The sequence below is a fragment of the Typopeltis vanoorti genome, chromosome 16 (genome assembly GCF_054136105.1).
Source record: "Typopeltis vanoorti isolate ZY-2024b chromosome 16, IOZ_Tvanoo_1.0, whole genome shotgun sequence".
Lineage (NCBI taxonomy): Eukaryota > Metazoa > Arthropoda > Arachnida > Uropygi > Thelyphonidae > Typopeltis > Typopeltis vanoorti.
The window spans coordinates 56,086,586-56,102,700 of NC_143564.1; the positions used below are offsets into that span (position 1 = coordinate 56,086,586).

At 37.5% G+C, this 16,115-nt stretch overlaps 1 protein-coding gene across 1 annotated transcript in view; it reads right to left on the reverse strand.

Moving 5' to 3' along the window:
• Nucleotides 1-8,436: 8,436 nt before the first annotated feature.
• Nucleotides 8,437-16,115, reverse strand: part of LOC150098033 (uncharacterized) — a 58,384-nt gene continuing 50,705 nt past the window's right edge. The window contains exon 3 of the mRNA XM_090406663.1: nucleotides 8,437-8,447. Coding sequence (XP_090262789.1) covers nucleotides 8,437-8,447 — 11 coding nt within the window. The remainder of the gene's footprint in view (nucleotides 8,448-16,115) is intronic.

The following is a 16,115-nucleotide window of genomic DNA, read 5'->3' on the forward strand; positions in this document are numbered from 1 at the left end:
CGATATTCAGGAAAAACAATATCACAAAAGAAGAAAACATCAACCTATCAAAAGATAGCTCAAGCAGAAGTTGATTTTTAGAATAGATGTGCTTGAAATTAAAACTCTCCATCTTCCAGAACCAGCAGAAAATACTGGGAAGAAGGAAAAGAAACAATTTTATCATTTGTAAAAGACACTCTAAGCACCAAACCCAAAATAAACAAACAGTGGATAACCCAAGAAATCCTAACGACAATAGAAGAAAAAAGAGAGGCCAAGATACTTGTAAACAAACAAAACAATGAAGAGAATAGAGAAAAATGCAGAGCACTAAAAAATAAGGTTGATAACTTGTGCAAAAAAGCCAAAGAAAAATGGTTGAAGAAATTGCTAAGAAACATACCAACAAAACAAACTAAAAGTCTTCCATGACACTATAAGAGAAATTACAAAGAAATTCTCAGCAAAAGCAGTAACAATGATAAACAACAAGATGACAAGACAACTGGGAATATTGAAGATATAAGAAAAATCTGGTCAAATCATTTTAAGACTATCTTTCACCAAGGAAACAAAACCACAATGCCAACAATAGAAGAAGATAATGACCACCCAAAAATTTTACAAGAAGTTAGATATGCAATAAAAAACAGATGAAAAAGAATAAAGCACCAGCCATTGATGCTATCCCTACAGAACTGTGGTCATATGGAGACAGCACATCAATAGAATGTTTAACAATCCTATTCAATAAAATACTACAAACAGGAGAGATCCCAGATGACTGGAGAACTGGAAAGATCATCCCAATATACAAGAAAGGAGACAAAAGAGACTCCAGAAATTACAGACCAATCAATTTACTCTACCACACCTATAAAATATTCGTAAGAATTATACAAAATAGATTAAAAAACACCTATGAAGAACTGATAGACATCGAACAAGCTGGTTTCCGAGAAAACTATTCAACAACAGACCAGATTTTCATATTGCACCAACTAGCAGAGCTTAGCTGGGAAGACCATAAAGAACTATATTGTTGTTTTGTGGACTTTAAACAAGCTTTCGATAGCATCAACAGAGAAATTCTTCTTAAAGTTCTACTAGAAAAAGCAATAGACAAATATATAATACTGTTTCTGATAAAATATTACTCTAAGACAAATGCAATAATTAAAAAGGACACACTCACAACAGAACCCATAGGGATCCAAAAAGGAGTAATGCAAGGATGCCCATTATCCCCATGCCTATTCAACATACATTTAGACGAAGTTGAAAAGAAGGCGATAGACAATGAGCCTGGAATCAATGTCAATGATTTAAACATAAATAATATCAAATATGTGGATGATCTCGTCCTTATTGCAAGAACCTCAAATGAACTACAAAGGATGATAAACAAACTAAACGAAACCTGTAAAACATATGACATGACAATAAATATACAAAAGACAAAAGTGATAAAAATAGGGAGGAACAGAACTACCATCTCAGCCACCCTAAATGGAGAACAAATAAAACAAGTTGACAACTTCACATATCTTAGATCAAAACTAACAGAAACAATCAAACACAGAACAGCGATAGGATGGACCAATATAGGAAAATTACAGAAAATCTGGAAAACAAACAAGATATCTAAGCAAGCCAAAATCAAATTATATGAATCAATAATTATACCAACAGTCATCTATGGAGCAGAAGCATGGACAGTTAAGAAAAGAGAGAAGAAAAAAAACTGCTGGCATTTGAAATGAAATGCTTTAGAAAAATAAATAGAACAAGTTGGATAGAAAAGAAAACAAACAGCACAGTCATAAAAGAATTAATGTATAAAAAGACAATAATAGAAAAAATTAGAAAACAACAACTGAGATGGTTTGCCCACACTACACGCATGGACGCAGACAGACTTCCTAACGTTCTAATCAATACTTTTCCAACTGAAAAAAGAAGACCCGGAAGACCAAGAATTACCTGGCTGAAATTAATAAAGAACATTTCGAGATGCAGAACATATAAGGAACTTTTTCGAACAGCAAGGAATAGAGAAGACTCGAAGATCCTGCTCAAGGGAAGACTCAACCTGGCTTAGATGGAAGAGAAGAAGAATTTGTTCGTCTTTTATAATAGAATAACAAGTGCAGATGACAAGGAAAAGACATATACTGCCATTTTTTTTTATTTGGCAAAGGCATAGGGTGCAACATAATGTTGATATTTAAGTTGCAACACAGGGTTGTATATCAGATTAGTGAAATGCATTGGAAATTAAGCATCTGATAGATATCAGACAGTTGTGTATGTGGGAGCTGCATCAAGATTTGCCAATTTCTTCGCGTAACTGATGATTATCATTATTCATCTTGAATAATGATAATCTTTTTCCAGATTTCATGCTTAAGCTCCACATTCATCCATTTTATACCTACCTTATTCAGCCTTTTGGCATTCGGAATACATTCGCACATTGATGCTGTTATGTATTTCTTTGTCAGTTCCTATGTAGCATTTATTTCCTTACCACTCAACTCCTCGCTCTATGTGATAGCTCCTAAGCTTGTCATAATCAATCACCAGCCTTATAATTCCACATATATCGTTCCTCACAAAAGTCTGCATATGATTAGCCACAACACATGTGGTCATGTGTTGTGGCTAGTCAGTGAAAGTGATCATGATCACTTCGTGATCACTATCACCAACTGGAGGAAGGTGTAAAATCCCTCTAACAATCACATCCTCTGATGAAATGATGAGATCTAGAACTCTTGATTCTCATATTCCCCTCTTTACGTGCTGCCCGAGATAGTTATCGCTCAAGGACTCGAGAAATTCATTTTATTATTATTATTATCCAGGCCTCCATGGAGTCAAAAGACTCATTGTGGGAGGTCATTTTTAGGAAACACAAAGTTTATCATATCACTCCTTAACCCATTGACCGTTCCTGCTCCAACCACTCTCTCAGGCAATGTATTCCAATGTTCAACCACCCTCCACGCAAAGAAACCACTCCTCACCCTCTTGCGCACAGCCTCCTTTCATAAGTTCCAGGGATGGCCCCTTGTCATCGCTCCTTCCCACCATTCCACCAAGTGAAAGAACTCTCCAGTGTCTACCTAACTGCCTCGCAACAGCTTAAAAGTCTCTATCATATCACCTCTCCTTCTTCTATCCACCAAACTCTGCAGTCCACATTCCCTCAGTCGATCCTCATAACTCATATTGTACAGTCCTGAAACCATCTTTGTTATCTGCCTCTGAACCCTTTCCATAGTCAATTTATCCCCTTCAAATCCTGAGGACCAAATCTGAGAACAATAGTCTAAGTGTGATCAGGGTCTTATACAACGGAATGATTACCCTTTTATCTCTGCAGGTCAGCGTCCTTCTCAGCATTGCAGCAATCCTCTGAGTTACCCTCACCTCCTTTGCAATATGCTCCCTGAATTTCAGTTTTCTATCAATCATCACCCCCAGATCTCTTGTCTCCCTTACTTCCTCCAGTACAGCTCCTCCAATCGAGTATGCATCCTCCCATTGATTGATCCCAAACCTCAAGACTTTACATTTTGTTGCATTGAACCGACACCCCCCCCATTCATTTGTCCGTCTGTCTAGTTTATTCAAATCCTCTTGCAGGGCCGCCATATCTGTACTATTACTAATAACCCTTCCCAGCGTCACATTATTCGCAAACAACTGAATGTCCCCTTGCAATCCATTGATAATATCATTGATATAAAGGTTGAACAATACAGGTCCCAGTACTGAGCCCTGTGGAACCCCACTTGTAACCTTCTGCTTCCTTGATATTGCCCCACCATACACAACTCTCTGATACCTATCAGTCAGCCAATCCTGAATCCATTTGACTAACCAGACATTTAAACCCATGTGCTGCAAACTTAAATATCAGCTTACCATGTGGCACCCTGTCAAACGCCTTTGCAAAATCCAAAAAAATTACAGTATATGCCTTTCCCTCATCAATTGCTCTTGTCACTTTATTATAAAAGGCAATCATATTACTAAAGCAAGAGCACCTCTTAACAAATCCATGTTGATTCTCACAGATAACATTACCCTCATCTGCCCAACGCTGTATATAGTCCCTCATTAATTTCTCCAAGACCTTAACAACTACTGATGACACACAAACAGGCCTATAATCGGATACTTCCAGTCTGCTACCACCCTTATGCAGCCGCATTACCTTCCTTCCATTCCCTGGGTACCTTTCCTGCAGCCATACTTTTATTGAAAAGCCAGGTCAACGGAGCTGTCAGTTCTTTAGCACATTCTCTCAAAACCTGTGGTGAAATACCATCTAGTCCAACAGCTTTACTGGTATCCAGAGTACTGAGTATTTGGAATGCACTCCCCTCTTACACCTCTAAACCCTGAACCTGCCCTATCCCTCTAGTATTAAAACCACCTCCAGGATGAAATACTCCAATAAAGTGTTCATTGAACAATTCCATTATGTCCTCTACATCAGTCACTCTATTCTCATTTTTATCCCACAATGCCATTCTTCCACAATCATTTCTCTGCCTACTGGCCACATAGCTAAAAAATTTCCTAGGATTTTCTTTGGATCTTAGTGCCAATCTCTTCTCATATTCCAGTTTTGCCTTCCTCACCATTCTGGTCACTCTCCTGGCCTGCGTCTTATATTCTTCGTGTATCTGTCCTCCACCCCTCTCCTTATAAATCTTCCATAATATCTTTTTCAACTGTGGTTCCTGTTTGATATCGTTTTTCATCCACTTTACACCAAATTGTGTCTGCTTCTTCACCCGTAGAATACAGCTTACTACTGCTAATAACAAATATTCTTTCACAATTTCCCAAGCACTAATGATAGCTGTCTGTTCATCTTCCAAGTCAAAACCACATGGTCACTCTCTCTCTCCAACCTATCACTGGTGGGAGAGATGTCATCTCACTTATTATCAGCTCTTCTGATGCTATGACCAAATCCAAATCTCTTGAACCTCTTGTTCCCTCTATTACATGCTGCCGAAGACATTTGTCCCTCAAGAATTCCAGAAATTCTATCCCTTTCTTACTACTTGCATTTTCCTCTTCCCAGCTTATACTGCTGTAGTTAAAATCTCCCATAACAACCATTCTTCTTGCACTTGCCAAGCTCAACTGCCTAAACATCTCTTGGTCCCCACCCTCTGTGCTCCCTAGTTTATAGCAACACCACACTAAATATCCTGTCTTGGCCACTTCTACCTCACACCATATACTTGCAAAACCATTTGTGTCACTGCCTTCTAAAGCCTCCACTCTTAGAGGACATAAGTCATCACTTATCATGAGCAGTACTCCACCACCACCACGTTTTCCTTTCATATCCTGTCAAAAAATGCTGTACCCTGCCACTTCAATTCTGGTTATTATATCATCCTCCATGAACCACGTCTCAGAGATCCCAATAATCTTTGGCCAGGTTGATGCTATAAGCACCACCAATTCATCTCCTTTATTTCAGATACTCCTGGCAAGGATAGAGCATAAAAATGTCACTGCTTCTATACCTATCATTGTCCCCTCTCGACCCCCCCCCCGGGCTCAATGTTATTACCTGATGTCGTCCCCCTTCCCCTAAGCACCCATTCCCACAAGAGACCATTTTCCTTATTTCCAAAGGCTATCTTTTCATTCCAATCTATACCACCATAATTAAAATAACCCACAATAAATACCCTTCCTTTGTTCACTAATCCAAGTTGTTTATACATTTCTTCATCACCACCTCCCACATTCCTAGGCCTATAGCAACATCCAACTAAATATGTCTTCCTCTTAACCTCCGTCACACCACACTACATCATAACCATTGCCAATATTTCTCTCTCTCTTTCATATTTATTTCCACCTTATGTGGACTTAATTCCCCTGCTATCATCAGCAGCACCCCCCCCCTCCCTTCTTGCCCTTTCTATCCTTGCAAAAAATACTGTATCCTTCCATTTCTATTCCCATTATGATACAGGTGGGAGAGACATGAATGAGAAATAAATTGTCAAGAGGTATTTACAGGATTGACACATGGGAGATGTTTCAGGTGGTACTGCAAAAGGAGAGGAGTAAGGAACAAGAGGCTGTCCCACCCTCCACATAAAAATAACCACTTGTCACCATCAAGTGGTTATTTTTATGTGGAGGATGGTTGGACCATGGAATCCATTGCCTGATAGAATGGTGAATGTGCAGACAGTGAATGGGTTTAAGTAGTATAAGAGATTTTGTGTGGTCTAAGATGGACCTTCCGCAATGAATCTCATAACTCCATGGAGGTCCATAATAATAATATAACAGACACAAATTTCACGTTGAAAAATTACAACGCAGTGAGGTCTGTAATGAGTTCAAAATGAAGTTAAAAGAAAATATAGACAGAAGTAATTTGGATAGACAAGAGAATATTAGGAATGAAATTTGTAAAATAAAAGTAAAATAGTCATTAGCAATACAGTAGAATGTGTTGTTGGATAAGCTAAGGGAAAAAAAGAAATTATAATTGAAAACCTGGAGAGAAGTTAATAAAATTAAAAAAATTAAAGGTGAAATTATATGCAAGATACCCCCCCACCTCTGGCATGAAGGGCACAACAGGCTGCAGACAAGTATATAATAGTAGAGAGCTATAAAGTATTAAGGAAGACTTTCTTTCTGGAGAAGCGGTACAAAATAATGTAAGTGTCAGGTTTAAACAAAAAATTCTAGTGTCAACTGAAGAGCACTTGGAAAGATGAAAATAACAACACTTTGGTAAAAATCATAAATAACAGTAGTGATAGAATGGAAATGAAAATAAAATGAGTAGATTAATAAAAAACTGATACTAACCCACAGTCTAAATTGTGGGTTGATATCTAGACTCTCTTTCTATCTTTTTTTTTTAATTTATGGTGAGTCTAATCTAGATAGAACAGACTGTCTGTGGACAGTTTGCAATTGGGCAAATTTGTACTTTAATGTAATATTTTACCATATTTTGTGAGTGTTCTTTGTGCAATGTTTGAATAGTGGTGACCACTGCAATTCAGGTTGCTAATGCATTACCACCCAGCTAGCCACCATTGAAGGACTACATTTTACACAGCATACTTCGGGATTTTGTAGTTGTATTGCTGTGGCATGTTCACATCCAAGCAGTCAGAAAGTGACAGGTGAGAGCCCGTGGAGTATGTGTCTGCTTAAGACAGAAAGAAGTGAATGCCAACTGAGAGAGAGAGAGAGAGAGACAAGTAGTGATCGAGGGTGAGGAAGAGGTGCAATCATGTGAATATGGATATAAAATTATGGGGGTACAGTAGGTTCACAAGATGTGTTGATTGGGAGGGTGAGTGTTAACGAGAATAGATTGCTTGAAGAAAGAGAGAGATGTACTGGGTAGAACATATGAGAAATGAGTTAAGAAGCATGAAAGAAGAGATCAGAAGAATGAAAAGAATGGATACAAAGCAAATGAGAGTAGCAGAGAGAGAGGGATAGAGAGAGAGAGAGACAGATAGTGGGTATGAATCTTGAGAAGCAGGGTGAAGAGGGAACACACGGCATAGAATCCAGTGGAGTCTGGAGGAGATAATGATAGGTACAGAAACACTGACAATGTTGCCAGGAGAATCTGGAATAAAGGAGATGAATTGGATAGGCTGATAGCCTCAGCCTATCCAAAAATTATTGGAATCAGTGAGACATGGTTGAGAGATGATATACTGGCAGGAATAACTTATCACTTACTTATAATAAGTGATAAATTATGTCATATCAGAGTGTAGGATTTAGATGGCAGTAGCACTAATGGTTTTCAGAGCATATGGTGTGAAGTGGAGGCAGGAAGGAGAGGATATTTAGTGTTGTGTTGCTATAAGCTAGGGAGCATAGAGGGTGAAGAGTAGGCGATGTTTAGGCAGCTGAGCTTGGCGAGTAAAAAAAGAATAATTGTTATTGGAGATTTTAACTACAGCAGCATAAACTGAGAAGAGGAAACTGCAAGTAGTAGTAAGGGAATGGAATTTCTAGTATACTTGAGGGACCAATGTCTTAGGCAACATGTAAAAGGAACACAAAGTTCAAGAATTTTGGATTTGGTCATAGCATCAGAGGATCTGACTGTAAGTGAGAGGGCATCCCTGCTCCTGGTTGCAGAGAGTAACCATGTGGTTTTGACTTGGAGGATCAACAGACTTACAGGAGTATCAAGGAGAAAGAAATTTATGTAGAATTATAAGGTAGATGATTATAACAATCTTAGAAATCAGCTAGGGGACATTCTATGGATGAAGAAATTGGAAAGGCGAGATATCCTCAGCACATGGGAAGAAGTGAAAAATATTTATTAGCTGCAATGGCAAGCTAATAAATATTTACCTTGAATGAAAAAGAGAACACAATTTGGTGTAGAGTGGATAACAAATGATATCAAACCAGAACTGAAAGTAAAAAAAAAAAAAAAAAAAGGTTATGAAAGGGTATAAGGAGAGAGGTGGAGAGCAGATACATGAAGAATATAAGATACATGTCAGAAGAGTGATTAGTATGATAAGAAAGGCAAAACTTGAATATGAGAAGAGATTGGCCTCAAGATTCAGGAAAATCCTAAAGAATTCTTACATTATGTGGCACAGCCATTCTCCCTCTGGTAAGCTGGTAGAAGAGGAGGAATGACTGCAGAAAAATGAACGCTGTTACACACAAATTCTTGTAGATAAGTTTATACATTGGTTATAGATAGCTATTAATTTTTCAGGATATTAAAATGTATACTAGAATATTAATTATAAAGAACTTTAATTAATACGAAAGGGAGCACAAATTACAATATGTGCAGACAGATACTAACACTGAGCAAATGATGAATAAAAGCAACAGAAATCGGTTGTCATCATCAGGGATCACAAAATACAATATGTGTATGCAGGCATTAACACTGAGCAAATGAGAATGAATAAAAGCAACAGAAATCGGTCCTAGGGTCCAAAACAGTGCCACCCCCTTGTGGGCTAAATTAGCATGTCTTGGCTGTTGGGTTGACGTTCTTAAAATGCATGCTTCCCAGATTTGGAGCAGTTTCATGCACCCAAATTTGTTGAGGTTTGAAAAGTTTTTTAAAGCTGAGGTAGATTCAATGAATAGTCTTTCATACTTATATTTGCAGTCTAATAGAGTTACCTTCTTCCAGTGTATCCTGTGGTGGGTGTCCAAACCATAGTCATCAAGTCCTGAGTGGTTGTATTGGTGGAACCGGATGTAGTCCTTGTGTTTGGATATCCTGATATTGGCTGTCCTGTTTGGCCGTAGTAGGACAGTTTACAACTGCAACGGACCTAGTATACTCCTGGTAGATCTAGGGGATGTGGCTGGTCTTCGGTGGAGCATATAAGAGATGCCAATTTCTTATGTGGTCTGTAACTGGTTATAAGGTCATGTTTCCTTAGGATTTTTGTTAATTTTTCAGATGTGCCTCAGATATATGGAATGATGAAAGATTTTGAGTAGTCTCTGCTTCGAAGGGGGGGGTTGCTGTTATATGGTTTTATTATTTTTTGAATTTTTTGAGGGTTGTAGCCATTGGCCAAGTAAGTGTTAAGGATATGATCAAGTTCAGTAGTTAGGGCTCTGTTATCTGAACAGATTAATTTTGTCCTGTTATATAGGGTTTTTATAATCCCATATTGATGGGAGGTGGGGGGATGATTGCTGGTGAATGTATCTAACTGTGTGTGTGTAGTTTTTCTGTAAATGGAGAATTCCAGGGATCCTTCAGGCTGGCATGGGAGACTGTTGTTGTTTTCTTAACACACCTAACCAATCAATACCCTAGGATCCCTTGAAAAAGGAAAACCCTGTATAATAACTGTTCGGAGAAACAGAGCTTAACTCAGTATTTGACCATATCCTTAACACTTTCTCAGCCAATGGCTACAATCCTCAAAAAATCCAAAAAATAATAAAGCCATGTAACAGCAAACACACCCCCCCCCAAAAAAAAGCAGAGATTACTCAAAATCTTTACCATTCCATATATCCTGGGCACATCTGAAAAATGAACAAAAATCCTAAGGAAACATGACCTTACAACCAGTTACATATCACATAAGACATTGGCATCTCTTATCTGCTCTGCCAATGACCAGTCACATTCCCTAGACCTACCAGGAGTATACCAGGTCCCTTGCAGTTGTAAACTGTCATACTATGGCCAAACAGGCAGAACAGCCAATATCAGGATATCTGAAACAAGGACTACATCTGGTTCCACCAATATAGCCACTCAGCACTTGATGACTATGCTTTGGACATCCACCTCAGGATACACTGGAGGAAGGCAACTCTATTACACCGCTGAAAATATAAGTATGAAAGACTATTCAGCAAATCTGTCCAAGCTTTAAAAAACTTCCCAAACCTCAACAAATTTGGGTGCATGAGACTGTTCCAAATCTGGGAAGCATGCATTTTAAGAACGTCAACCCAACAGCCAAGACATGGCAATTTAGCCCACAAGGGGATGTCACTGTTTTGGCCTCTAGGGCCGATTTCTGTTGCTTTTATTCATCCTCATTTGCTCAGTGTTAATGCCTGCATGCACATACTGTATTTTGTGATCCCTGATGATGGTAATGTAACATTGCCAAAATATAGGAAAGTATTAATTGAAGATTTTTTATAATTAATATTCTGGTATACATTTCATTTCCTGAAAAATTAAAAGCTATAAAAGCTATATTACACACAAATTAACTTGGCTTTTCAATGACAGACTGGCTAGGGAAAGGTGGCCAAGAAGTAGAAGGAGAATAAGATAGTGCTACTGCATAATGTGCTGGTAGAATGGTGGTGTCAAACTATACAAATTTGTATTTCTTCATTAGTTGTTAATATTTTGGAGAAATTAGTGAGAGATCATATCCAAGATCAGACAGATGAGGGCAATGTTATCTGTGAGAGTCAGCATGGTTTTGTTAAGGAGCACTCATGTTTTAGTAATTTGATTTCCTTTTATAATGAAGTAACAAAAGGTTAATGAGGGAAAGGAATATACTGCCTTTTTTTTATTTTACAAAGGCATTTGACACAGTACCACATGATAAGCTGATATTTAAGTTACACCATCATAGTTTAGATATCAGGTTAGTGAATTAAATTTGGAATTGGATGTCTGCTAGAAATCAGAGAATTGTGTATGAGGTAGCAGTATCAAGGAAACAGAGGGTTAAAAGTGGGATCCCACAGGGCTCATTACCGGGACCTGTATTGTTTAACCTTTATATCAATGACACTGTCAGTGGATTGCAGGGGGGGGGGGATATTCAGTTGTTTACACATGATAAGTTGGAAGGGAAATTGGTAATAGTGCAGATGTGGTAACCCTGCAGGAGGATTACCAGCAGGGTTACCACAGGACAGGTGGGGAAGAAGCTGGACAGGTGGGGAAATGAATGAGTGTTTCAATTTAATTCAATTAAATGTAAAGTCTTGAAGTTTGGGATACATTGAAAGGAGACCACATACTCTGTTGAAGGAAATGTATTGGAGGAAGTGGGAGAAGCAAGGGACTTTGGAGTGATGATTGATAGAAACATGAAGCATAATGGACATATCACAAAGATGGTGAAGGTTGGTTGGTTTGGTTGGTTTATAGTTTATTTGGCACAAAACCTACAAAAGTGACACTGTGCTATACTAAGGTAACAACTATACATAAGCAGTTAAAGAAATTTGTAAGCAATATGCCTGTACAAAAATTAAGTTCTGTAAAGCAGCATCTACATGAAAACAACTGCTGCAGAGGGCACAGCAACACACACAAGGTTAAAGGTTACAGTAGTACAAAAACTGTCAAATTTTATTTACAAAATTTCTGTAAATAAACAAAAATGTTTTGTTTATTTACAAGTTAAATAAACAAAATGAATGTATAAGACACCAAGCCAAGGAATGCAGTATCTACATATAGTTAAAATTATAACAGATGTTTTTACAGCCATACATAAATAGGCAAAAAAAGGAATTATTATACAACATACATGCATAAAAATAAAATTTGGCAATGTGGTATCTAAATATGAAAAAAATTACAAGAAGGTTACACAAATATACAAAGTGTCCTACAGCAATACATAATTAGTAAAAAAAAATAGTAAATAATATGTATGCATAAAAGTTAAGCTGGGCAAAGCAGTATCTACATATAAACAAAATTACAACAAAACAAAATTACAACATTTAAGACAGTACATAATTAGACAACAATACAAGTTAATGAACAAAATGCATGTACAACACCAAGCCAAGGAATGCAGTATCTACATATAAGATTACTACAATAAGATTACAACAAATGTTATTACAGTAATACATAGATAAAGAGGAATTATTATACAATATCTTCTCTATAATATAAAATGATAAGCCTCTTTTTGAAACATTTTTTGTGTCACGTTTTTTGTTAAGTTATTCGAAACGTTTTGAAACTCAGGGGCTACTCTGAGCGTCTTCAAAATTCGAGTCATCAGAATTCAAGGAGAACCGGCTTACCAGTCCGGAACTTGGAGTGTTGGGCGCTGTAGGTGCCAGGGAGCAGAGCCCCCTAGTGTATGTATAAAAATTAAGTTTAGCCGTGTGGTATTTACATATTAACAAAATTAAGAAAGTAACACAAGGCTACAGAGATACATGATTGGTCAGAAATTAAATTAATGAAAAATATATACATTAGTACTCAACTCCTGCACATATACATCACAAAACATTATATATGATAACTAATAATTAAGGAATTGACAGCGTACACTAGAAATATAAATTAAATAAACTTTAATATATACTTTCCGATATTTCGACAAACTCACATTGCCATCTTCTTGGGAACTTAATACAAAGACAAGTGCACGCAAGTACTTCATAACAGCAAATGAGAACCGAAGCTAGGAAGCTAATGTTTTCCTAAAGTCCTAATGGTGCCCCCTGGCGGGCTATATTGGTAGTTCTTGGCCTTTAGGCTGAAGTTCTTCTGATAAATGTTTCCCAAATTTGGGGCAGTCTCATGCATCCAAATTTGTTGATGTTTGGCATATGCTTAAGGGCTGAGGCTGATTCCATGAATAGTCTTTCATATTTGAACTTGCTGCGGTGTATTACTGTGGCTTTCTTCCATCTTATTCTGTGGCGAGTATCCAGAGCGTGGTCTGCAAGCCCACTTCAGCCCAAAGGCCAAAATATATAATGTTATATACAAAACATTATATATTTTGTAATATATACATACAAAAGTTAAGTGAAATGATACAGTATTTACATATAAACAAAATTACAGTCAAATGTGTTTGTACAAATTAATTCTTTATAAAAAATTAAAAACATCGTGCATCCTGCCTGAGTGTATATGGTTTGGCCAGGTAGGCAAAAATTTCATTCCTCTCTCGTGCAAAGTGCTGGCACTCTACCAGTATATGATAGTTTTGCATTTTTCACACATGGAAGGGTTATTAGATCTCAGTAAATAAGAATGCGTAAGATGACTGTAACCTATTCCGAGCCTAGTGAGAACAACTACCTCTCTTCTCTTTATTCGTTGACTAGAATGCCAATGCTTAATTTCAGGTTTAATGTCATATAATTTGTTTGTTAATGCTTCCTGCCATGATGACTGCCATTGAGCAATTAGCTTTGATCGTATAAACTGTCTGTAGTCTGTATATGGTACTGTCCAACAGTATGTGGAGAAAGTTTGAGCTGAATTAGCAGCTGCATATGCAGCCTCATTTCCCTTAATTCCAATGGGACTGGGAATCCAGCACAAATGAACATCAAAATTAAGGATTTTCATTTTGTGAAACAGGTGTAACACCTCATAAAGTACTGGATGTGGATTATACATAGGAGAGGAGATATCCTGTAAAGAGCTCAATGAGTCTGTATAAATTATACACTTTTGGTAGCAGTTTTCTTATATATGAACAAGTGCAAGCTGAATGGCATGTAATTCTTCTGTATAATTACTGCAATCAGGTGGGATCTGGTTGGAGATAATAATGTCAGGAAACACAGCAGCACAGCCAACAGAGGTATTAGTTCTTGAACCATCAGTATAGATAGGCAAGAAATCAGAGTGTGCTGCTCTGTGTGCATTAAACAATTGGAAGTAGACAGATGATGTAGTATGAGAATTCTGTAGCTGACAAAGTGAGAGGTTGCAGGATGTTGTGCAAACCTGCCATGGAGGGATGCTGTTATGTTTAGTGTAGGCAATGTTGTCAACATTAATACCAAGAGCTTGCATAGTCTCTTTAACACGCATATCAAAAGGACGTATGGCAGTTTGAAGTGTGTGATATTGAGTTTCCCAGTGCAGAGAAAAGAGACTAGTCCATGTAGGATGATCTGGGAGAGACTTTATCTTTAGAGCATAATTAAAAGACAACTGTTTCCGTTTACCATTTTCTCTAGTATCTTACAAAGACAGCTGGTCAGAGCAATGAGTTCATAATTATTTACTTGTGTTGGATATTTTCCTGGTTTTAGGATAGCAATGACAATTGACTTATGCCAAGAATTTGGAAACTCTTTCTCTGCAAGTATTCTATTGTATAGTAAGAGAAGGAGATCCATAGAAGATGATGGTAGATGTTTTATCATTTCATAATGGATGTCATCAGGCCCTACTGCACTAGGGTAAGATAGTAGGAGAGCTCCTTTTAGTTCCTCCTTAACAAATGACTGATTGTATGGCTCAAGAACATTGATAGAAAAATTAGCCTTTGTTTCTCTTGCTATTCTTTCAGAATTAAAAATTCAAAGAGGATATGAAGCTGTTGCTGAGATTCTGGCAAAATTTTCTCCCAGAGTGTCTGCAATGGCTTTGGGGTTAGCAATAACACTTCCATTATGGTCTAAGGTAGACAAACAATGTGTTCTATATCTGTATTTAATTTTCCAGATTTTATGCCATACAATTTTTGGACTGGTCATTTGATTAATTGATATAGTAAATTGGATCCATGATTGTTTTTGACTCTGATGCCTCACATAGCATGCTTTGGCTCAAGCACGCTTGAAAGCTATAAAGTTTGATATGGTAGGATATCTACAAAATATATCCCATGCTCTATTTTGATCTTTTTTGGCTGTCTGACATTCTGGGTTCCACCAAGGCTTTGGATAGAATGGAAACCGAGATGATGTTTTTGGGATGGAGGCTGTTGCTGCCTGGACAATGCACTCTGTTATATATTTTACCACTTCATTGATAGGCATTTGACCGATGGCATCAGCATTAAATTTTACACGATGAGAGAAAGTGTTCCAGTCAGCGTGGGTCCATTTTCCATATAGGTATCCGTGTGAGTGAACATGGTTCCTGTGAAGACATTGTGCAGAGAACAGGAAAGTGATCACTTCCATATATGTTCTCTTCAACGTCCCACGTGAGCAGTGGAAGAATGGAAGGGGAGCAGATTGTAAGATCAATTGCAGAATATGAACGGGTAGGCATATGGAAGAAAGTATTGAGTTTATTATTTAAAAGGGAGAGGTTATTATTAACAAGAATTCTTTCAATGATTCAACCTCATTTATTAGTGTTGGCACTACCCCATAGAGTATTGTGACCATTAAAGTCACCCATCAAAAGTGTGGGTTCAGGCAGTTGCGAGATAAGGTTATCAAGATCGATTTCAATTAACTCAGCTCTTGGTGGTAAATAAATTGAGCATACTGTAATAAGATTCTAGTGGTAAGACTTATACGTTGGTTAGACATAACTGGTAATTAATTTACGGAATTAACAACGCATATAAAGTAAATTAATTAAAGATAACTTTAATGAATCACTTCTATATTTCGACAATGTCACATTGTCATCTTCAGGAACATAAAGATATGGTATGTGCACTACAGGAACTAACAAAGCAAATGAGGCAGAAATTAAGACACTAATTTTGTTCCTAAAGTCCTAATGGTGCCCTCTTGCGGGCTAATTTGGTAGTCTTGGCCGTTGGGCTGAAGTTCTCATAATGAAAGTCTCCCAAATTTGGGGCAGTTTCATGCACCCAAATTTGTTGAGGTTAGGAACGTTTTTTAGAGCTGCTGAAGATTCT